The sequence below is a fragment of the Aulonocara stuartgranti genome, assembly GCF_965226115.1.
Source record: "Aulonocara stuartgranti genome assembly, chromosome: 22".
Lineage (NCBI taxonomy): Eukaryota > Metazoa > Chordata > Actinopteri > Cichliformes > Cichlidae > Aulonocara > Aulonocara stuartgranti.
In genome coordinates this window covers 17,980,920-18,005,409 of record NC_138957.1, presented here as the reverse complement: position 1 = coordinate 18,005,409, position 24,490 = coordinate 17,980,920, and the positions used below count along the sequence as shown (strand labels likewise).

At 39.3% G+C, this 24,490-nt stretch overlaps 1 protein-coding gene across 1 annotated transcript in view; it reads left to right on the top strand.

The window, feature by feature from the left end:
• The window catches only part of gabbr2 (gamma-aminobutyric acid (GABA) B receptor, 2), a 200,176-nt gene that overhangs the window by 120,549 nt on the left and 55,137 nt on the right, over nucleotides 1-24,490 (top strand). The window contains exons 7-10 of the mRNA XM_082522355.1: nucleotides 1,242-1,484; nucleotides 13,545-13,605; nucleotides 23,109-23,189; nucleotides 23,872-24,022. Of these exons, the coding sequence (XP_082378481.1) occupies nucleotides 1,242-1,484; nucleotides 13,545-13,605; nucleotides 23,109-23,189; nucleotides 23,872-24,022 (536 nt within the window). The remainder of the gene's footprint in view (nucleotides 1-1,241; nucleotides 1,485-13,544; nucleotides 13,606-23,108; nucleotides 23,190-23,871; nucleotides 24,023-24,490) is intronic.

The following is a 24,490-nucleotide window of genomic DNA, read 5'->3' as shown; positions in this document are numbered from 1 at the left end:
GTGTTGTTTCACTTTAAATTTGTTTAAAAGGAAAAAGCTGAAAATTTAAATAGTTAAAAGTTGAAATGTGAATAGCTGGTTTTTGTATTATATGATTTATTCATTACATTTTATGTGGAGTGGGTAAATAAAAGTATATTTACGGTGGCCCCTAGAGACAAAGCACGTACAAACTTCAAAACACGTAAAAACTCCAAAACATGTACAAAACACAACAGAGGTGCTCCAAGATGCTAGGCGCAGTGTTGAGCTTTTGTTACCTAGTGGCTACACAAGCCAGCAAGTACCAACGACCTGATTTGGTAGTAACAGGTAAATGAACTTTTTTTTTTTAAATTATTTGAATATATATATATGAGTGCTTGTGTATAAATACACAAACCATACACATATGCTTTCAATTGTGTAATTTAAGTGATCTAGGTAGCTCTGTTTTGGAAGTTCAGTTAACTCTAGGAATGTGTTTTGGAGTTTGTACGTGCTTTTTGGAGTTTGTACGTGCTTTGTCTCTAGGGGCCACCGCATATATTTATATATGAACATATTTAAATAAAACCGCTTTTTTTTACATTAGTAATTCCTTTTGTGCATAATTGTATATTATGGTTAATAATAAATTAATTAAAGCAACAAAACAACCTGAAGAGCCGGTTCGGAGCCGGAAGATCCGGTTCTTTTTAGTGAGCCAAAACAAAAGAGCCGGTTCTATAAAAAGAGCCGGAAATCCCATCACTACTGAGTGCAGTTTTGGCCGACGATATAAGTGATACTGCCCCCATAGCTTCCTGTAGTTTATTGCAGTTACAAAAACAAATTTTAAAAAACCCAAATATTAGTATATGACGCTTAACAATAAAATTCCGCATCGTTTAATTTTTATAGTCGATGTTATCGATTATGCTGACAAATCGTTGCAACTCTACTTTAAAGTAGTCCTGTAATAGTGTTTTGAAGACTCTTTGGAGACAGCGCTTAATTTCAGAAAGACATCCCTGATGCATGTTTTTAAACTAGAGAGCTTAGCCTAAATGAATCGTGGGATCCAAAGTGCTCTTATTTCCAATTAATTTTGTATCGTTATTTGTGGCAAATGAATCATTTACTTTGGGCCACACTACAACTGTTCCAATGAGTTTGAATTAACAGAACAGTGTTTTTCCACAGAAAAGAAATAAAATCCTATAAAGTTAGGAGAAGGACACTTTCTCTGTTTAATGTCCTCTCTCTTACCCTCCTTCCAGACCCCTAAGGAGTACGAGAGGGAGTATAGCAGAGAACTTCAGCAGAAAGGCGTGGAGGCAAGCAAGTTTCATGGTTTCGCTTACGATGGGATCTGGGTCATTGCCAAAACGTTGACGAGAGCGATGGAACTGCTGCGGATAAAACAACGGCAAAACATGTACCACAACTTCACCGTGGACGACCGTGAAGTAGGAAAAATGGTGCTGGACGTCATGAATGAAACCAACTTCTTTGGTGTTACGGTAAGTTAGGAAGCGGGCTGTTGTTTAGTTTGTGAATCTATAGCACATAGCAGTGATAGTCTGACATGTGTAGAGGTGAAATTGATTTCTTTTACTTGACTCACTTTCATATGGTGAAGCTAGCACCATCAGACAAACTGACAAACAGAAAGACACCGAAATTCAATGCACTGTGTGTAGGCAAAAAGTTCTCCCTAATACTGGTTAAGACCAGTGGACAAGTAGAAAAACTTTTATGTATAAAGTGCATGTACAGACAACATCCCAGTCCAAAAAAGACCAAAGGTTTCTGAAAGTTTTCAGTTTTTCTCAGTTGCTTTGGTAACTTTCACATAACATTCTTAAAGATATATTTCCCACTCAGCAAACCCTCCAAAACATTGAATTAATTTGTGAAAATTGCATTTTTGCATTAATAAATTAGTAATAGGAACCAAAATGGATAAACTGCTTTCATAAAGTGTAACTTTATAGGTGTTTCTCACATTACCTACATACGTATTGCTTGGCATATCTGATGTGATACATCAACTGGTCGTAAGGAAAGAAATGTGTATTCCCTGACAGGCTGGTGAGTGGTTTCTGCAGTTTGATGGTGAAATCATGTGCAAAGAGGGTGCTGCACCAGAAACTTCCTTTTGACTATTTTAGTAGCCAGCAGATCGTCATGGTCACCCATACTTTGCATGGAAAATGCCAACTTGTCTGACTACAAGCTAAGTGGTGATAAATCTCGAAAAGGTGCTACACAAACTGGAAATAAAGAATGTTCCCTTTCAAATTAAAAGCTGTGCTTCAGCACTGCAGCCAACACCTTTCAAAAGGTGTGACTTTTACTCTGCAGGCATATGACCTCTGTCTCCAGTTTGTGTCGCAATTTTCAGTTTCACTGCCGCTCAGAGAGGAGCTGATGAGTATTTGCAGACACGTCGGTGTCTTCAATGCAAACTGCAGATGGGTGTGAAAATCTGTTGGTGATCAAAGCAACCGAAACAAGGTTTTTGCCAGCCTGTTGGGGGATGCACATTTTTCCCTAACTACCTGACGTTGTTAGATGGTCGTGATTGGGGCTTAGGCAACTCATTTCTCAGTGATTGGCCTCAACTTCCAGCAACTACTCACCAACCGGTTAGGGAATACACATGTTTTCCTCGTGACTTTTGTTTACCAGCCGATTTCTAGGCTTTTATGATTCAATCCTTAATCACTACTCTACAATGTCACATCTTCAACTTGCCAGAGTGCCAGTGGACTCTGATACTTCATTATAACAAACATATGTATATGTATGGCTACATTTGACAGAGTGATTTAATCAAAGTGAGTGTTGTATTTACTGTGTATTTGTTATTTTAAGAAATAGAGCATTTACATCTGCAAGCATTATTAGGAAACGAATACCTTTCCTCTAATGGTCACACAATACAGTAAACTAATTACAGCAACTGTATGTTACAATAAAAAAACAGTTATAGGAATGACTGATTGTTAGGGAAAATATTCTAAAACACTTCTTCAGTAAAGACTCAGAGAAGAGAAACACACAGAACTTCTTGCTAGCAAGGGCAGCCTCCAGACTGAGACTCGCACTAAGAAACTGCCCCGGTCTTTATTTATACTTCAGTGTGTGTGTGTGTGTGTGTGTGTGTGTGTGTGTGTGTGTGTGTTACTGCTGATCAAAGGGTCAAACATCCTTGGTCAGGAAGAGGGTAGCCTCCCCCTCACCCTAGATGGTTCACCCAGTGCTGGGTCGGGTGCTAAAAGACTGTGCTGCGGACCTGGCGGACGTCTTCACCTCTATATATAACACCTCGTTGTCCTGTTCACTGGTACCATCCTGTTTCAAAGCAGCAACCATCGTTCCCATCCCAAAACAGTCAAATGTCACATGTCTGAACGATTTCAGACCTGTGGCACTCACCCCCATTCCCGCCAAATGCCTGGAGAGACTGGTCATTAAACACATCAGAGCTGCTTTTCCACCATCCCTGGACTCGCACCAGTTTGCATACAGGGAGAACCGGTCAACCGAGGATGCGATCGCCACAGTGCTGCACACATTACTGAAGCACTTGGAACACAGGAACACCTATGCACGGCTCCTCTTTGTAGACTACAGCTCGGCTTTTAATACCATCCGGCCATACAAACTCCGTCCCAAACTCCACCAACTGGGACTTAACTCCTCTCTGTGCAACTGGATTGTGGACTTCCTCACTAACCGTAGACAGAGTGTCAGAGTGGGTAAGAACACCTCTTCCACCCTTGTGGTCAACACCGGTGCCCCTCAGGGGTGTGTTCTGAGCCCTCTGCTATACACTCTCTTCACCCATGACTGTATTTCCTCCTGCGCGTCCAATCTCATTGTTAAGTTTGCAGATGACACTACAGTGCTCGGACTTATATCCAACAATGATGAGACAAACTATAGGACAGAGGTGCAACAACTAGAGTCATGGTGCCACGACAATAACTTGGTCTTAAACACCAAAAAGACCAAGGAGATCATTGTAGATTTCCGGAAGAGGGGTCATAACAACCATCTGCCTCTCTTCATTGGCAGTGAGGCGGTGGAGAGGGTGAGCAGTTTTAAATTCTTGGGGGTAACTGTGACCGAGGACCTGTCCTGGGGCAACCATATCACCTCAGTTGTACGGAAGGCCCAGCGCCTCTACTACCTGAGGAGACTGCGGAGTGCACACATTCCCAGATCTCTGATGTTGAACTTCTACAACTGTGCCATCAGCAGCGTTCTGACGTATGGATTTCTAGTGTGGTTCCCCAGCTGCACCAAGGCCGATCAGCAAGCACTCCAGCGGGTGGTGAAAGAAGCTGGCAGAATTATTGGAACAAGTCTGCCAGAGATCAGTAATATCTTCCCCACTCGCTGTCTGAGGAGGGTGCACAGTATCCTGCGGGACCAACATCACCCTGCGCACCACCTTTTCCATCTGCTGCCCTCAGGGAGAAGGTACAGGTCTATACAGGCCAGAACATCCAGACTGGCCAACAGCCTGTATCCACAGGCTGTGAGGCTCCTGAACTCTCTGCCCCCCTCTCACGGACAATAACCATATCCAACTTCTTAATAGCAATGAACTGGTCTGCATTGGTGCATCATATCTTTATTCTCTTCCCCCTCCTGCCCCCCCCCCCCCCCCCCCTCTTTCTTAAATAGATAACTATCATATCTGATATCATATCTCACAGTACAATAATATTGAATGGGTTGCATTGTTGTATTTTGTCATGTTTCTCAGGTCTTTGTCTGAATTTCTACGAACATTATTGCTAAGGATTGTCTTATTGCATTGGAGTCACACTGGGTTAAATATGTACACTTGGGTTTTAAGGGGTATTTATTATTTTCTTCTTTTTTGGGGGTTGTATGGAAGCCCCAAACGCAATTTCATTGTTCTTGACAATGACAATAAATAAATAAATACTAAATACTAAATATTTTTCAATAAATATTAATTTTAGCCTGCGACCTTGTTCTAGTTTTGAATTTTGGCCCACTGTGTATTTGAGTTTGACACCCCTGCTTTAGAGAGTCTTAGCTTACATGTGTGTTTATTTCATATTTTCAGTTGTTTCCCTCCACGGCTAAATAAACCGGTTTCAGTAATGCACTGATATACAAGAATGGACATAAGGGGCTTCTTTCAAAGAAAAAAACTCTGGTAGTATTTTATATATTATGCTTTGTATGTTGTTCAGTATTTTTCTATGCAAAACAAGAGGAACTTCAATACACAGCAGTATATTCACAGTTTAAACCAGATATTTACATACACTTTATGGAAAACACAAAAAATTTTTTTACTGTGCAACATCAATTTAGAGTAAACTTGTTTTGGATAAATAAATTTGAAATATCTTTTGAATTAGTTAAATGTCAGAATAAAGAGAGACAGAGCTGTCTATTTTTTATCACTTTCATCAAATTTAGGAGTACATGTACACTAAGTTTATTGTTAATTAATAAGAAAACTCCAGACGATTCCATTCTGAGCTGAAGAAGCTTGTGATAGGTCAGTAGAGTCCATGTGAGTAAATTGGTGGCACAGCTGTGGATGCATATAAGGCAAAACACAGAGCCTGTTTCTTTGAAATGGGAAAATCAAGAGATGTCAACCAAAACACCAGGAAAAGAACTGTGGAGCTCCATAAGTGTGGCTCAATTTTGAATACAATTTGGTGCCATTTACAATTAAGAAATACAGATAGTTTCTCTCTTTACTCTTAAAGTTAACAAATATGTTTTTTATATTTATCAATCTAAAAAAATAAACATTTAGTCTGATTGGATGTTACAATTAAAAAAGTGTTTGTGTTTTGATCTGAAGAGTGTGTAATTATCTGGTTTCAACTGTATATTTGATGATTGTCAGCACAAAGAGGGAGAGAGAGGAGCAGAGAGGGAGAGAGAGGAGAATGAGGACAGAACAGAGATGAACAAGAGCAGGGCCCTATTTCAGGAAGCCGGTTTAGAAAACTCAGAATGAAAAACGATACTCAGGGTTGAGTAACCCCGAACTGTCCAACTCGGAATATTCGGTTTCAGAAAGGCTGATAACAAGTAGTTCAGTCAACGCGGAGTTGCTTTAACCCCAAATTAAGCGCGCGCACGAGGATACATAAAGCCCTGATTAGTGGAGCACAGATTAAGCGAGTCACCATGGAGACGGAGGGAAAGAAGGCGCGGTCAATGTATTTTACAGCGCTTGAGGCCAAAATTCTGATGGCAGTATATGCCGATAACATGCAAATTTTGCAGAAAAAAAGTAACACAGCCTCAGCTGCAAAAGAAAGGGAGCATGCATGGCAAAACATAGCCGACAGAGTCAATGCGTGAGTGTTAATTTAAACATTGATCTAGGGATTTCCACCCATTTAACACGTTATTTTATCATATGTTATTTTATTTGTTATTTTATACATTTTATTTTGTGATGTGATGTGAGCGCAGGTGCAACCCAACAAGCCCCAAACTCAACCGTTCTCCTGTCACCAGCACGTGAGCCTCAGCAAAGAAAACAAAAATGGAAGTAGTTCAGCAGCGTATTGTGCTGTAAAATCAACTTACTTCCAGACACATACACACACATAAACATTTGCGCGCTAATTTGTCACGAGATAATTTCAGCTACCTCTAAAACTGGTCGAAACATAGTTCCTTTTGCCAAACTTAAACCTAATTTGTCACGAGATAATTTCGGCTACCTCTAAAACTGGTCAAAACACAGTTCCTTTTGGCGAACTTAAACCTAATTTGTCACGAGATAATTTCAGCTACCTCTAAAACTGGTCAAAACACAGGTCTTTTGGCGAACTTAAACCCCCCTTTTTTTAATCACATTTCTTTAAACTTTTGCAGCCGTCTTATATACCAAAATAGTGTTTCTCACCCCTGACGTCCCACTGGTGATTCAGATCATTGGACTGAATCCCACCGCCGTGGACCAGATTATAACACCGGCCCAGACCCGAATTTAATGTCCTGGGGCTCTCTCCTCGTCCAAGAGGGCTGTGCACAGGCTTCGGTGCTGGCTCCCCACGGCGTCAGGAATCAGTGCTGGATCTTGGAACAGAGTCACAGATAACAATTCTGATATTTTCTGCTCCGGCTACGAAGGACCAAATAATGTTAGGGAAAATATTCTAAAACGCTTCTTCAGTAAAGACTCAGAGAAGAGAAACACACAGAGTTCTTGCTAGCAAGGGCAGCTCCCTACTGAGAGACTCGCACTAAGAAACTGCCCCGGTCTTTATTTATACTTCAGTGTGTGTGTGTGTGTGTGTGTGTGTGTGTTTTACTGCTGATCAAAGGGTCAAACATCCTTGGTCAGGAAGAGGGTAGCCTCCCCCTCACCCTAAATGGTTCACCCTAGATAACACGGTGAGGAAGTCCTGCAGTTAGGGCTGCTCAATTAATCGAATTTTAATCACGATTACGATCTGGGCTTTCAACGATCATTAAAAATGACTGAGCCGATTATTAGCCCCTCCCTCATTTATCCGCGACACCTTAAAGGCCGGTCCGTGAAAATATTGTCGGGCATAAACCGGTCCGTGGCGCAAAAAAGGGTGGAGACCGCTGATTAAGAGGACCCGAGGGAAGCTCGGAAAGCTAAGCAGAAGTTATTTGGAGAGTGACTGCCGTTGGTTGAAAAGAGAGTTAAAAAAAAAAAAACTTCAGTGGTGTTGCACACTATTTTATATTATTTTTTTAAAGTCATTGTTAACCCTTTAAAGCCGGTCAGAGCAGCACGCTCCGTTTTGCGTAACTATTTTTAAATCCCTGTAGAACCTGAACCGTGTAAGCTAGCGCAATAATTTGTTTTGCATATGAAACCGGAGGAGTTGTACTTACATCTGATGCCATCAGCTTGTCCTCGGTCACGGTTTCGTTCCACATATAGCTTTGCAAAAATTGCATAAAAAGCGCTTGCAGGAACAAAAACATAATATTCCAGAAACACGCTTTGCCGTTCCTATCAGCTGTTCGTAACACTTCCCACAGTAAAATGATGCACCTGCTGTTTTCTTTGCAAATTTGCATCATAGGATTGTTTTTTGTTTTTCCTGCAGTATATAAAAATTGCTGTATCTCCAAAATAAAACTATGAAGACACTCAAAATAAATTTCCTGTTGTTGTAAACTATTTTTTGCAACTTTATTGTATTTAAAGTTTTGAGGGATAAACCTCTTAAATTTCTCCAAGTAGAAATATATGTAAACAAAACAAAAGCGATTTTCAATTTTTTTTGTAGTTTATTGCACTTTTTTGCAATTTATGTAATTACTATGCACTTAATGCATACATATTATTAAAATATGGGCTATAACAGTTGTATTGATGTATAGCAACTTGAAATGCTCCCACAAATGGCACTACAGCATGTAAAAAAATAAAAATAAAAATAATATAAGCTCTGGTGGACTTGGTTCTATAGTAGGTCTTAAAGGGTTAAATAAATATCGTCAAATAATCGTGATCTCAATTTCAGTGAAAATAATCGTGATTATCATTTTTGCCATAATCGAGCAGCCCTACCTGCAGTTCATCTAAACAAAGAGCACTTAGACTAAAACAAACGTAACTACGTTAATCCTGCCATAAAACAATAAAACCAGGTACAAGCTCTCTCGTGCTCCCAGGACGTGGGGGTGCATTCCTGGGGTGCACCCCAAGCCTGTAGCCTGTTAGTGATCACACACAATTAATTATATGCCTCTAAGTATACATGGTTGAATATTTCCTAATACAAATAACTACATGCAGTATTCTACCATATGCAAACTTATATCACTAAAAGATTATACTGACTACTAAATACAATTTTCCATTGACACTGATCATCACTCTGTTTGGCCACAGATTCACTAGGTTGAGATTTGACTAGGTTCCTTCATATTTCCGACCTCTTATAACTTTGTTGTGCTCATGTTCTAAAAATGTGTTACGATATTGATACTTATAAGTTATACCTGTGAAGTAGGTAGAAGATAAGTAGATGGGCTGTTTGGCATGTGATGGCTTACACAATAAAATCATATTATTCTTTCTGATAGTATTAAAAACTTCAACTGTGACTGGAAAACTGAGCCAAACGTAGAAGTTATCATGCGCATAAACTGTGTGGAATGTCAGAGCAGCGCACAGAGGTAATACAACACTGCTATGATCGTTCTCCTTGTTTCTCCTAAAGTGATGTCATTTGGTGCTGCAGAAACACTCCACTGCATTCAGGATTGATCCTGGTGGCTATGCTAGCTGCAAGCAGCGTGTATACCGTATGTGTGTGCTCGGATGCGTGAGTGTGCTCGCGCTTGCTTCCTATTGAGCTGTTACAGGATATCTCCTGTTCCCTTGTAAAGGCCACTCAATTATTAGAGGATGCCACACTGCTCTCAGCCTAGACAGCCGGTAGGCATGCAGGGCCTCACTCAGCAGCACATTACTCCTATTATATCATATTCATAACTGGGTTAAACTGCAACTGAGGATTAAAAAAGAATGGACTATGTTGGAAATTGCAGAGGTGCATTAGTTAGTAATTTTGCTCATAAACATCAATAAAGTCCAGATTAAAGATTCACAGGACAGTATAGTTGCTGAGAGAACGCTAAAGAAAGAAATAAAAGAAGAGAAAATAGCCTCAGTGAAATTCAGCACAGGCTCCTTATTATTGTGAGGCTCCTTTGTGACTGATGTCCCAGGGGGTATGTGTGTTGTAGGACTATATGCAATTTATTATTTCTCATCCCTCTGCTCTCATCTCTCTCAGTGCAGACCTAGTCCGGCCTGCTGATCAGGAGCAGGCTGACATTGAGGCTTTCCCGAGAGACTCAGGGAAGCAAAGCAAAGCGGGAATATCAATGGCCACGTAACATTTCACTCTCTTTTTATTCCAAGCACACGAACGAAGATGAGGTCCTGATGCTGTTTGAGTAGACTAGCAACCCTATCTCCCCATTCAAATGTATATCGATTTATATTGATCCTGCATGTACCTGTTCCCTGTGGAGCATCTACTTTACATTCTTTACTTTAGTAAATGTATTGATAAACATAAAAGGAGAAAATTGTAAAAGGAATTCAAATTTCTGAGTTTTTTTTCCTCTTAAAGTAGTAAAAGATGACAAATTTGAATTGAAATACAGGAACAAAGTTATTGTACATTACATCTAAATTCAGCATACTGTTTAAATATTCAATATTTAATAACTTTTGACTTAAGCGAGCCATCACGTCTGACTCTGTCAGTGAATCCTATGACCCCGAGAGTTCGAGTTTGCCATTACGAGGCAGCGATTTAGCAGCTATCTTTGTGAGGGTAGATACAATTAATCTACATGGTCTCATTTTGTTGATGTCCTTGCACATAGATGCTTCTTTTGCTAGTAAAATTAATTTTATAATACCAACAACAATCGCCGGAAGTTTACAACTGTGAGCGGGAATATTGTGCATATAGTAAACAGCGTAAAAAAAAAGTGGCTTTGCAGAATAATTAAACGCATCCGTCAACAATTATGGCTTTTCTTTTAACGGATTACATGAAATTAGATCAAAGTGCGCCCTGTATGTAGCACACACGTAGCATATAGAAACCTCCACCCACACATGACAACGACTTAGGGAGGCAATTCTTCACTGCATGCTTCTTTTTATGTTATTTTCAAATTCTGATTTAAGAAGGAAGCAGCTGTTACACAACTCGCTCAATTTTGTTGTGAATTGCAGTGACTTGTGCCAGGTTTACAAAAAGAATTAATCCATGTGCAAGCACTGGTGAAAAGGCAAATTCTCCCTGTTTAAATTCTATGTATGCACGTGTGTGCTTGATCCTATAGGATAATACCTGGCTTGAGCCTTGTGTTTTTCCTGCTGTCACGATTCTGCGCTGTATGTACACACTCGTCTCGAGGGACTAAACTGTTCTGTGCGTGATCTCAGTCCTTCTGCTTAATCAGTAGCAGAGTCAACCGCAGCAGCAGGAGAGTGATCATCGAAGGCTCCATAGTATTGATTTGGAGAAGACGGCTGACATTAGCTGGGAGAGACCTCCAGAGCATAGAGTGCAGATAGCTGCAAGAACCAAGGAATGATGGACACTGGAATTCATGTGGGAGGGAAGTCGCAGCAGATTGTGATTGGTGGTTGACATGTCTGTGGGTTTAGGTCTGTTGCTCTTTTTTTATGTGGTCAGTGGTCATAGAGTTGGTATCAGTGTGTTTCCAAGTAATGGTGAGTAGCACAGCTTGAGGCTTGACAGTCACCTCAAACACAAATACTCAGAAGAGACAGCACGGGGGGGTTACGTGTATTTGTTTTGCCACTTTTAATGTGTGTGTGTGTGTGTGTGTGTGCGTGTGTGTGTGTGTGTGTGTGCATTCCCACCTCAAACCTCGAATTCTCACAGGATGTTACACCTGCAGCACACAGACTGACATCTCATTTGACCCCAGCACTCCTGTCACTGACAGTATTCTCACCTCAACAGACAAAGTGATACATGGCCGCCTCCACCATCTCACCTCAGAAAGACTTTTTTCACACACACATACATGTCTGGACACAGTGATTGCTCCATCAGCCACCACTGTGGCACAGCACTGAATTTCCTTTCAGTACTAGCCTAAAAATACCTGGCTGAGTCAATACAGTCTAGTGAGGTTGCCAAAACTTCATATTATCATGATACGTTGTAGAAAGACCCGAACAATAAGTTCATAATGCAGTCTTTATAGCGCAGACATTTACTGTATTACCAATTAAGATGATCAAAGACTTTGTTCCTCTAAACATTTGGAATTCTCTGCATATTCTTGAGACATTGCATACACTTTAGAGGCGACAACTTGGGGGCTGTTAAAAACAACTACACACCATTTCACTGAGGTTTGTGATAGCTCCACTTTTGCTGATATGAAGGGCAATTATGGTGGTTATGCTAATGTTGAGTGAGAGCATGTGCAGCATGCAGCTACTCTAGAAACCTGGATGCATACACTTAGAGTCATTATGGGTTCAAGTCAAGTTCCCCTGTTTTCAACTCACATTGTCTGACCCTGTTTACACACCACAGTTATCTCAGTGTAATGCCTAATGAGCTGAACTGCATTACGCTGTACGATCCTCCTTAGGCTTCAGAAATAATTGCGTAGCATATTGTAGAAAAGTGCTGTGTGTGACAAAAGGAACTTGTTAGCCTTGACAAGTCAGATTGACACTGTGGTGTAAAATTAGCAGAGGATCTGTTTTACATTGCCAAGGTAAAAGTAGCGCTGGAGACGGTGTCCCAGGAGTATCTCAGACATGCATGCGTTATCGGGTGGGCACATGCATGCACATAGGCATGATGTGGCATCATTTTAAGTGCATACACATAGACATGCATGGATGTGCATACACACTCCTGCAAACATCAAAGATGCCACACAAAGACTCGGATTCAAACAGAGGGGTGGGATCTTGCACAGCTACTTCAAAGCTTTCCATCTTTTTGAGGCAAAATTGGCTCAGGCTTCCGTCCCCCACATTCCCCTCAGCTCTTTTTTAAATCTATCTATCTATCTATCTATCTATCTATCTATCTATCTATCTATCTATCTATCTATCTATCTATCTATCTATCTATCTATCTATCTATCTATCTATCTATCTATCTATCTATCTATCTATCTAATATAAAACCCAGTTAAATGCGTAATTAAGGACCTCTGTAAGCAGATGGTGGGCTGAATTAATTGAACAGTGTTGATGCATCAAGAGGGAGACAGAGATAAAGAAAGGATGGAGTGGGAAGAAGAATATAGAAGAAGAAAAAAGGGAAAATAAGGTGGAAGTCACAAAGACACAGTTGGTTTGAATATGTCTTATGATACTGCCAAAAGTTGAATTTTGCTCCATCCTGTCTAAATTTGCCAGACACTCCCTGGCCTGAAACTGCTTATTTTATTCCTTTGAAGATGAAATCAGAAAGTTTCCATTGTTATTTTTAGCTATTGTCAGGTGGTTGTTCGACCAGTAAAAGCACACCTTGACAAAAATGCATTTCGGTCACGAACAGCTACAACAGCTTTTTTTTTCTTAGCCACAGATGAGATGCACTTAAAGAATCGTTTTTTAAACTGCTCTCTGAGCTCAGATTTGCACCACTGCTAAGTGAGTAAACACAGTTAAATCATTCTGCTGTGCTGACCCAATCTCGTTCCAAAGATATTAGTAAATGAATTGGCTGAAGGATAATTTTGTTTACTTCTATAAACAGATCAATTTTGGCCAGTTCTAATCAAATGAGATGCAGAGTGCAGGAGCCGAGACTTTTCCTGTCAACACTCCAGTATCAGGAAAGCACTGTGCATAAATTTAGTTGAAGTAAGCTTCTATTTTTTTCCCTTTTTTTTACTGCTTAGTTCAATTTATACCTTAGGCTGCAAGATCTTCATCAGCGGAGTATGTTTTAACAATTTAAAATGGTTATGGAATGATTTGAGTTAAATTAATGATGTTATATTCTTCTTCTTGTGTTTCCTTTTTTTTCCAGGGCCAAGTCATGTTTCGTAATGGAGAGAGAATGGGCACAATAAAATTCAACCAGTTTCAAGGTATGTGTGATATCACCACCTGTCTCTTTTTTTGTTTTGTTTTTTTACTATAAATTAGGCTCCTGGAGTGTGTGGAGCCTATCATAGCTGACACAGGCCAAAAGGGAAGAGTACACTTTGGAAAGGGGACCTGTCACAGGGCCACATAGAGAGGGAGAACGAGAGACAAAAACACACTGTCACATCCACTCATACAGCCAATTTAGAAATGCACGTATATTTTTTCGACTAGAGGAAACTTATGCAAGCAGGTCGAGAGCCTGCAAACTCCACACAGAAAAGAGCCCAGGCTGACCAGGATGTTGACAAAAGTAGCCTTCTTGGTGTGAAGCAGTGAGGGTGGCTCGGTATACAGGTTGTACGGAAGCCCCAAATGCAATTTCATTGTTCTCTGACAATGACAATAAATAAATAAATACTAAATAAGTGCAAGTGGCCCACTTTTTGCTGCTTTTGTGGTTCCATCGCTCGATTCCCTCCACAGGCATGGATGTGTTGGTGACAGAGAAGAAAACACTTTTAGAACCTTATTTCAATGCTACTAGCATAGCAATTAAGTATTTAATCATTTAAAATTTCACAACACAATATGTGTTATATGAGAAAAATACAGAACAAATTGATTTATATTTAACGCTCACTACATTTCCTGTGTCACACCCTCCTGTAGCCATCCACACTTATTCGTAACATGACTCCAGACTCTAGAAGTATATTGCTATCATTTGTTGAATGCGAATTACTCACATCTCTGTTCAATAAGAACTGAAGTTGTTTTGCTGTATTATCACAGCCATCTGGTTCCAATTAAAAGGCTGCCATTGTTCATACCATTGTCTATAGCTGCAGCAGACACCTATTCAGAAGAAAGAGAGGCTGAGAATATTTCCACGTTGGAAGTTAGATGCTTTGTTCACATATTTCTATTATTTTTCTGGAGAGAAAAATTTGCTGTAAGAACTGTTTTCCACAAAAATGGGCATGAATTGTTTAGAACATTTGTATTTCTGGTGTGGAAAGCTTCCACAGGACTATCTGTGTGGTCACATAAGACACATAAGATGAACAATAAATTGCAAAACCTTTAACTATGGCCTTTACTCCTCTGGTATTATAGGATTTGTGCACGGACATGTATATGAGAAGCATGCCTCGGTAGTCTTTGTCCTCATATGGCATCATCCTGAGGTTGTTTTGAGCCAATGGGGCCTGCTGAGTGGGAGAATAACCCAGAGATTGCATCTTGGTGCAGGGGATCCCCAGCTCCCAGGCTTCCCAGACTATATGTAGCACACTGCATGGCGCTGTTCAGTCCTCTCTGCCTCACCATCTTATCTTCCTGACTGCAGAGGGGCTTGATCCCTCTGGCGGTTTGCATCACACTCCTTGTGTGTGTGTGTTTCTATCCCTGACAGCAGAAGAAATATAAAAGGCAGTATATGAATGCACTTTCTGGTTTGTGTGCCTTTGTTGGTGATTGAGCGCAGACAGCTGTCCTAAAAAAGTGTATAGTTAGTATGTAATAGAGATGGTACGATACCACTTTTTTAAGTCCGATACCGATATCATAAATTTGGATATCGGCCGATACCGATATAAATCCGATATAGTGTGTTTTTTAATCAATAAAACGGTTTTTTTTAAATATCTTGCTGCATTTTGTATAAGTTCATACTAAAGTTTAAATAAACAACAACACTAAAGCTATTCTGCTATACCTGTATGCAAAAAATACACTGCACCCAAAATATTTCATAGTTCAGCAACACTGATCAATCTAATAAACTTAAACCTAGTCTATCCTCCCTATTCTGGTATTTTAAAGTGTACTTAGCAGAAATATTAAGCAACCAAACTAATAGGGTTGCAAACTCTCAGCAAAAAAAATAGGGAACCACCCCCCACCCTCCACCTCATGAAGCTTAATCGACGTAATCAACTTTAATTTGATGCAGTGTGAAAAAAAATGCACAGAAATAAATTATTTTTCAAGAATAATTAAATGGATTCAACATCTTTCTTCAACAGAATTGCAGACTGCACAGATGGTACCTTCCCAAAGGAAAAAGTACTATAGCTTACTAGGATATATTAGACTTAATAGTTACTATATACAGTAATGGACTTCTATACATTTTACATCAGATTAAAACTTTGGGTGTAAGATTCAGGTAATTATTTATTAAAAGCTAGACATTTTAAATGAGAATAAGAAAGAAAAGTATGTCTTTGTGCCCCATTTTCCCCGTTCATGCCTTATCGGCCCCCCTGGCTAAACTTTTCTAGATCCGCCCCTGCACAGTTACCAGCTGTCAGCTACATAGAAAAAGATCCTGGTGTAGAAAGTAATATTAAATAAATTCTAACAACAGCTTATCAAGCTTAAACGTGCTGCTGTTGTTCAGCCGCTGGTTTCCTCTTTCTGGTGCAACGTGGGCCAAAAACAAAGAAGAGAGACGGACTCGCGACAGAAAAGCCGATCAGCTGATCATTGATCAGTAGCAGCAGGAGAGGGAGGGAGAGAGAGAGGCAGTCGCTCCATGTATCGGTTGTTAAGCTTAACGCTGGAATGCTTTACAAACATTCAGAGATGAACTTACACACTTGCTTTACTTCTCTCTGGGATAACTTTCTCGGAGATGAAATGCTGGTTTGGTAGCGAGGCTACAAATACACACAACCGCTCTATCACGTGAGCACACTGCTCCAACGTGCTACGGTTATGAGGCGAGTTACGCCGTGTCGCAAGTTTTGTGAGGTGCTTTTTTGATATTTAATGGATCGGATTACATTTTTTTTATTTCTCTCCGATATCCGATCCAGTAATTTACATCAGTATCGGACTGATACTGATACGTAATATCGGATCGGTCCATCTCTAGTATGTTATAGGAAAAACTGCAGGAAAGTGTTATGTGCAAGTGCCCTATACCTGGGTTTAATTGGGTCTGAAAGTAACAAAGCAGTTTTTGTGATATTGACCACACTGCTTTGGGAGCTGCATGCAAGGAATCAAACTGATTCAAAATCATAGTAACTAGGAGTCAGCCTTTTATACACCTATAAATTCACTTAGCACAGCAAAATTCACTTAAATCATCAAACAATTATAAATAAGGATTAAATAAATACATCTAATAAAACTAACACAAAGAAAGTGTTTTTAAATGAACAGAAGATTCGTCTAACCATTTGGGGCATCACAGCTTACTTGGAAAAAAACTCGAATAGTGTTAAAAATATCCCTTGAAAAAGCAGTGGTGGTATATGATAATACAGCCTGTGACTTATGAACTAATTTCCCCAACATTTACGATGTAATTTATCTGAATTTGGAGTTGAGAAACAATTGATGCTGCATTTTTATGAGGAGAGTGTTTACCCTCCTTGTACAGCAGATTCCCAGTAATATTAGGATCCTCTGTAATACAGTCCATACCCCTAACAGTAATGTGTAATTACAATGTAAAAAGTGTGTGTGTGTGTGTGTGTGTGTGTGTGTGTGTGTGTGTGTGTGTGTGTGTGTGTGTGTGTGTGTGTGTTGGTGGGTGGGAGAGTGAAGAAGCAAGGTGAACTCATTACTAAAAAAAAAGTACACGCAGTATAATTTTTGTCTTCTTTCTTTTAAAGGTACAGTGTGTAAAATCTCACCACTAAATGTCAGTAGATTGCAGATCGCAGTCAGTTCAGTTTGCTTACTGCTCCATAATTCAAGAGAGTAATCCTCGCTGCGGTGACCGCCGACAAACAAAATATTTAAGGATCAAAGTTTTCTGAGTTATAAACTGTAACTTTCTCTTATGAAAACGGTAGTTATGAATTGGATTGTTAGGAAGTGAAATCTGTTTTCGGTCACAAAAAGGAACCTTTCTAATGGTACCAGTAAGGCTGGTAAAATGAATTATAGTAATATGCCTGTGATTATGCTTTTGTCATCCAAAAGAGAAACTTTTTTTGTCTCTTTCATTTGCATTTTTGCTTCTTTGGTGAAGATAAATGTAGGTATGATCCTTCATATCTTGTATCTGAAGGTGCGGTGGTGGATTAAAATTTGAGTTTGGCTTACAAGTCCCTTGTCCTCTACTTTGGTGTGTATGGGGTTGGTTTATAGCCACATGCATAAAACGTGATTAGGTGAAACACTGGTGTCTATCTTGGTCACCGTATTCAAGATGGTGGGCCGACATAGCTGCCTCCACAAATCTGTGCCCCCTGCTTTGTATTATTAATGGATTAATTATAAGTTTGTAAGAACATATCAATTTGTTAGAAAATATAAGCAAGAGTTTAAATAACATAGCAGTACAGTAAAACCCCAAACCACAATGACAAATAGCAACATTAAAAATACAGGACTGGCAACATATTTCTATGCATATTCAAAATTTCTGATATGCAGAATTCCTAACCCCTTCTGTGTTTATCTATCACCCTTGTTCCTCACCTTGTTTTCCGTGTCTCTCCCGCTTTCCTCCATCAAGTCATTTCCTTATATTCGCATCTCTCACTATCTTCTCTTGGTCTTATGATACTGTATTTCCTCCACCCCTCTTAACCTTCACCAATCACCTCTTCCTCACTTGTCAGGGTTCGTAACTGTGTTACCCTTTTGTCACACCAGGCATGCAGGGACAGCCCCAGCTTGAATATTTCAAAAGGGAGCAATCCCCAACATGACCCTATCATCTGTTTTCTCCTCTGATCCTCCATTTTCCCCTGTCAGGCTTTCTTAGTCAGGGGCCTCGACGGCTTTTATTCCCACTCTCTCATGGGAATAAGAGATCCCTCTCTACTAGAGGTCTTGATCTCAGTTGCTGTACTTCTGAGTACAGATTTTGAATCAACACACTTACATGCATGGTAGATAAGGAACCATTATTTTCTTTTTCTGTAGAAAATGTCACACATATATATATATATATATATGTGTGTGTAAGTTTTCTGCACTATACTAGAGGGACTGTTCTTCAAAACATATTCCCTCATTTGGTGGTTTGAAAAGTGAAGTCTAACATGTTGCTCCAAAGTCTCCCACATGTGTTTAAATCTCGATCTGACTGCGAGGTCATAGAGTATGATTCACATCATTTATTCATTCTTACCCCACTTTTTAGTGACCTCTCCAGCGCTTTGGATCAAAACATTCATCCTTACAGCGAACCAGGATAGAAATGTTTCGTTACAGGATAAAAGTGATCACTTGGAAAAACTTTGTATTGAATTGGCGACAAATGGATTTAAACAAAACCAGAAAATGTCCCCCACAACAGAGCCACCATATCATATCAGTGTAAGGGGATGCATTTGGATTTCTGAATTTCTTGCTTTTCCATCATGTCTTGCGGGAATTTAGAATAAGAACAACCTGCTACTGTCAGCGTACCTCCAGGTAATAGTGTTTTAGCATAACTTTCAACTAAAATAGCTCTTAAGACTACTGTATCACCAGTGTTTTGAAGGAATCAGGAATTTTCTATTTTTTTCTGTTTGAATTTAACAGATCAGACATGACAAAAATACAGTTAACATGATTAAAGGCAGTCTAAAGTGAAGCTCACACAAAAACAAGCCCAAACAACCTTGATTACATTTACAAACACTGCTACAAAAATGGGTCAGACTGTGTTCATAAAAAGCGGTCTGATCCTTGGTAATCAGCAGAGAGAGTTATAGTAAAAGAGTACCGGCAATTTCCATTTTGTAATTTTCAAACCAGCATGAGGATCGTCTGTGATTATGATGCTGGTGCATCAGTGGGGGGAAAAGTATTTTTCATAATGCTAAACTGAACATTTTTTAAGGGTAAGTTTCAGAAAGGCTTTTTAAAAAATCATGTTATCATGCCAGTTATATCTTGGACCTTCAGGCAATAGATTCCAGCAGAGAGGCCCTGACTCGAAAATGCTTTAAATTTGTCCAGCCTTTAAACCTTTAATGCTAATTGCCAGCTCGTTATTGATGCTTGGACTCTAGTTGAACTTCTTTACATAATTCACAGTTCATAATAATCTTTATTTATTTCTAGGTGCGACCCCTCAGTTCATTCATTGTCTGAAACAAGCTGTTTTATCTCTTCTCCATTAAAACCAGCTGTCTTCAGATTGGCTGCTCTTTGCAAACAGAAGGTTTAAACCTCAGGTGGGCGGGGCTTCTGCATTTACTAGTTAAAGGGAGGACTCTTAGGCACATTTAGGTACTGATCTTTGGCACTGATACTTGGTATTGTACTAAGAAATGAACTCACTAAATAATAAACTTGCTTATTCTTAAGCAATTATATTCTTCTTAACTCATATTTCAAAGAATCCTAGGAGAGATAATCCCCTTGTTATTATGGTCCATATCATTCTTATACCAGAGATCTCACACCACAAGTACACAAGCTATTTGTTTTTCTTTTGAGCACTGTTGGTCATGAATGGAGTGTCTGTACAGACCGCCTTCAGCAGGTTCTCCTGCAAATCTTTAGTGATTCAGTTTCTACTCATCTCTTGTTTTCTAACATCTAGAATTTTTCTTTCTTTCACATCCATGAAAACCTGCTCCCTGAATTTGAACTGATTTTGCCAGCTGGTGTCTCCTGGAACTTGAAGTGTCTTGGTAGTCCCACTTTAAACCATTGCCTTTTTTGTGTAATAAAAAGAGTCCTCGTCAGCTTTTGAGACACCTTGAACACCTGTAACACTGAATGCTGGATGACTGTTTAAGTTTAAGTGCTTTCTTATGGATTTCTTCAAAGTTAAATTGTAACAATTTGTTATTCTAACATACTCCAAGGTAATTAGAACAATTATACTCAGGAGATGGACGGTAATGATATGGCTGTAATGGGGAAAAAAGCATAAAAATGAAAGAATATTAACTATGCAGGTGTTAATAATTTTGATATTCATTTTCATTTTTATTATTATCGAACTTCTACATTTTAATGACATTTTCACTGACTTTTCAATTGTGTTATGTTGACTAATCAAACAAAAGACAATTAAATGTCAGGCCACAGACTGAGCGACAGGTTGAATTTAACATCCTGCTGCAGCCATCCGTATTCCTCTGGGGACAGAATGCTGTGATAGCATTGCAGCCTTTGAAAGGAGGAATGCTGATATATAGTCCCTTCTGCTGTTTAGGACGCAGTCAAGAGAAATTAGTCAGTGGCCCTGAGTCACTGTGAGAGGGTTGAGAAATGCAAATCTTATTGCCTAAGCACATTTACTGCACTGTAAAATTGTCAAATAGTCATTTTCAACAATCGCTGATGGGTTGATGGGAAAACTTCAGGTCACTTGAGGTCATTTAGAGAGAAAAAAGAGCCCTGTGATGCTGCAGTAGGTGATGTTTGTCATTTTCCATTCAAGGGCATTGCTGCGGAAGAGTTCAGTGGGCCTGCAAAAGAGTGATAGCAGCGAGGATCAGAGAGATTTGACATCTGCAGCACGAGAAATTGCGGGTTGTTTGTAGTACTTACAAAGAAAAAAAAAGATCTGGATAATCTGTCCCCTCTCTCTGTCCCCCATGTGTAATCTGAGTAATCTTTATGAGTGAGTACCCAGGTCTGTCTGACAAGGTTACGCTTCCTCCTGTATTACACCTGAGAGACTCATCGTTGCTTCTAAAAGAAAAAACTGTAAACTCTGAAATAGCTTTGTTTGAGCACAGCTCCGGAGAGGCTGATGGTGTTTATGGGGTGGGGTTACTGCAGTTTGCTATCCCCTGAATGTAATCAGAAAACACTACAGCAACCTGATAGTGTAATAAAAAAATATATAATTATTGTTTGCTCTAAAATAAGTAAGAGATAGACGTAACTACCCTTTGAAGTATGCTTTTTGCTGCATTTGTCAGGTTTTTATTTCTTTGTTTGCTGACTGGATTCTACAGTATCTGCTTTCCGTTAAACTCCTGGTTTCACTGACGTATAATACACAAGGAATTAAAACTATATAAAACAATAAGATCACTTTCTGGCCATTTTAGGGTGAAAATGAAAGCTGCCGTTTGAGAATTTTAAATGTAGGTAATCATGCTGAGTGTCTTAAAATTTAGTGTTATGGATATTTTGTTAAATCACTAATGGCCCTTGGAAAATCTTGGGGCTCAAAGCTCTCTTTGAGGTTGTATTACTGTGTGTAGCGATAGAGCTTAAAGCTGGGTTATTCACTATGTCAGATTAATGTGTGAATTTTATTTGTTCCTCTATCTCATTTTCTCCAAATGTGAAACACTTGGTCCAACATTTTATAAACCCAGCATGGTGCTTCTTATAATTAAAGAACCCATTCAGACGTCTGCAAAGATCTATAAAATATCCTACTTGCACTAATAATTTGTCTCTTTTTTTGTTCATAAATGAGTCCGATTTAAAAAATGAAATGTCGTCCTACCTCTGTAGATGAATGAAAACTGATATGTGTCACTGCATTCAGCTAACTTTAGCTACTGGATTCTCAGTGTATGTAAAAAGCAAGATTCAAGTTTCCATATCAGACTTCACTGAAGTTGTCTGTTGAAGCAGGCCTTCCACACTACTGCTTCTTCTTTCAGGCACAATAAATCAAAGACACGGAGACATGACTCTCAAAGAATGCTGAATTGAAAAGTGTGTCTGCAGCAGCAAAGGCATGCAGTTTTTATGTTCTGCTGACCATTGAAATTACAGTGACTTTAACTAATGCTCCACAATAACTGCCCAAAAAAGTGGCATTTCACGTTGGTGCCAAGTTTCCGGAACTGAAGAATAAATCATTTGGCACAGTAAAGGTCAAACATCAAACAAAAGTAAAACTCACCAAAACACAGTTCTGATGGATTTTAACATGACTACCTGAATGATTACACATTAATTGATCTAACCAATTAATGTCATACTAACAATATGTCTGGAGGGATGGTGATGCCAGTTTGCCTGCTGAGTTAGTCAGAAGGTCATGGATGAATTGCTGTGATATCTGAACATCTACTTGATGTATTGGAACGAAACAAAAAATAATGAAAAGATTCCCACAGAGCCTCAGTGACTTTGACCTCCAGGTGACTTTTATTAGACCAAAACAGTGAGAATGAAATTAAGGGTTTCTAGTGAAATGTCTCTACTACTTCTAGATGGAACGCAGATGTATTTAACACAGACATTCATTTTCCGTTCGTGGTCTTTGCATTTGAGTGAATGTCTCCTTTACTTTTGCACCATCATTGGGCCATGTAATGTTTTGGTTTCCTGAGCAATTATTAGTTCTCTTATCAGTCTCAGCTGTAAATTTTACAGTGCTAAATAGAAAGCCTTAGCACATTGTCAAGCTAAACTAAGACTGTTAACATGAGTAAAATTACTTGCTGAACATTAGCATACTGTCATTGTGAACCTGCAGTGTCAGTGTCAGATAGAGCTGCAAGCTTTCAAAACTGGGTTTAACTGTATGCATTTTTATATGATGCTTGGAGAGTTTATTTACATATATTTATGTTGATGCCTACATATCTGTGCTTTTTTTCTGTTTCAACAGAGGGACAGGAAGTGAAAGTCGGTGAATACAATGCAATTGCTGATGTGCTGGACCTCATCAACAACTCCATCAGGTTCCAAGGTATGTGGCTGTGTGAGGAATCTAAAACTCACTAAAGAAAATCTGTTGATTATTCCAATTTTTTTTTAACCAGGATGTTTCAGTAAAGACTAAAAACTTAGCAGCTCCTTTTATGCTCACTTATGCTCTTGAACCCAAACTCCTTCCAACTAACATAAATATACAGACCCACTCAGACAACACCACCACTCAGTGAAGGAACTCACCTCCCTAAACTGTTCTCTCACAGCTAAATTATTTACCAGTACATTTTTCTTCAACCCCTCCCATGTTTCCCTGTGTTGACATACTTTGTAATTTGTGCGATGCTCAAAGCCATTTTCTGAGCCTTTCTCCACATACAGAAAGTCTAAGACTGTAGCTTCTAAAAAGCTTGTTTCCACATCGCTGACCACAGTAAGTGGAAATATGTAAGATAATGCTATTACGATCGATTGGCATACTGGAGATAGAAAAATACAGCAAAAAAAAGGGGAAAAGAAAGTGCAGCATCCTAAGAGCCATTATCATAGAGACACTTAACTAGTGGAAACTGGGGGACCAGGAAATTATCTCTAAAAATAACCGGTGCTACTGCAGCATCACTATTCATTGGAAGAACTGAAGTTAAGACAGTTTTATTTTATGCTTTAGTATGATAAAATAACTCTTTTCCTTGTATCACAAACCTTCTTTCTTGTAGGTGTAGAGCCACCGAAGGATCGGACGTTTGTGCGTCTGCAGAGGCGCCACATCAACGTGCCGCTCTACAGCATCCTGTCCACCATCACCATACTGGGCATGCTCATGGCCGGGGCCTTCCTGTTCTTCAACATCAAGAATCGGAATCACAGGTCAGCACAAGTTGTACAACTAGCCAGCAAAGGTGAAATTTTTCAATGTAGAGTGGAAGGAAGAAGGTAAATTATGGACTAGTAGGAAGAGAGAAGTAGTGGTAGAAGAATCTGAGGAGACTGAATGGTATTGAAAAGAGATGGCACGATACCACTTTTTAATGTCCGATACCGATTCCGATATCATAAATTTGGATATCTGCCGATACCGATATGAATCCGATATAGCGTATTTTGTAATCAATAAAACTGTTTTTTATAAATATCTTGTGCATTTTGTATAAGTTTTAAAAAACAAGAGACTGAAGCTATTCTGTTATACCTGTATGCAAAAAAATACACTCCACCCAAAACATTTTATAGTTCAACAACACTGATCAATCTGATAAACTAACTAATAGGGTTTCCAACTCCCAGCAAAAATATTAGGGAACCACCCCCAGCCCTTAATCGAATTAATCAACTTTA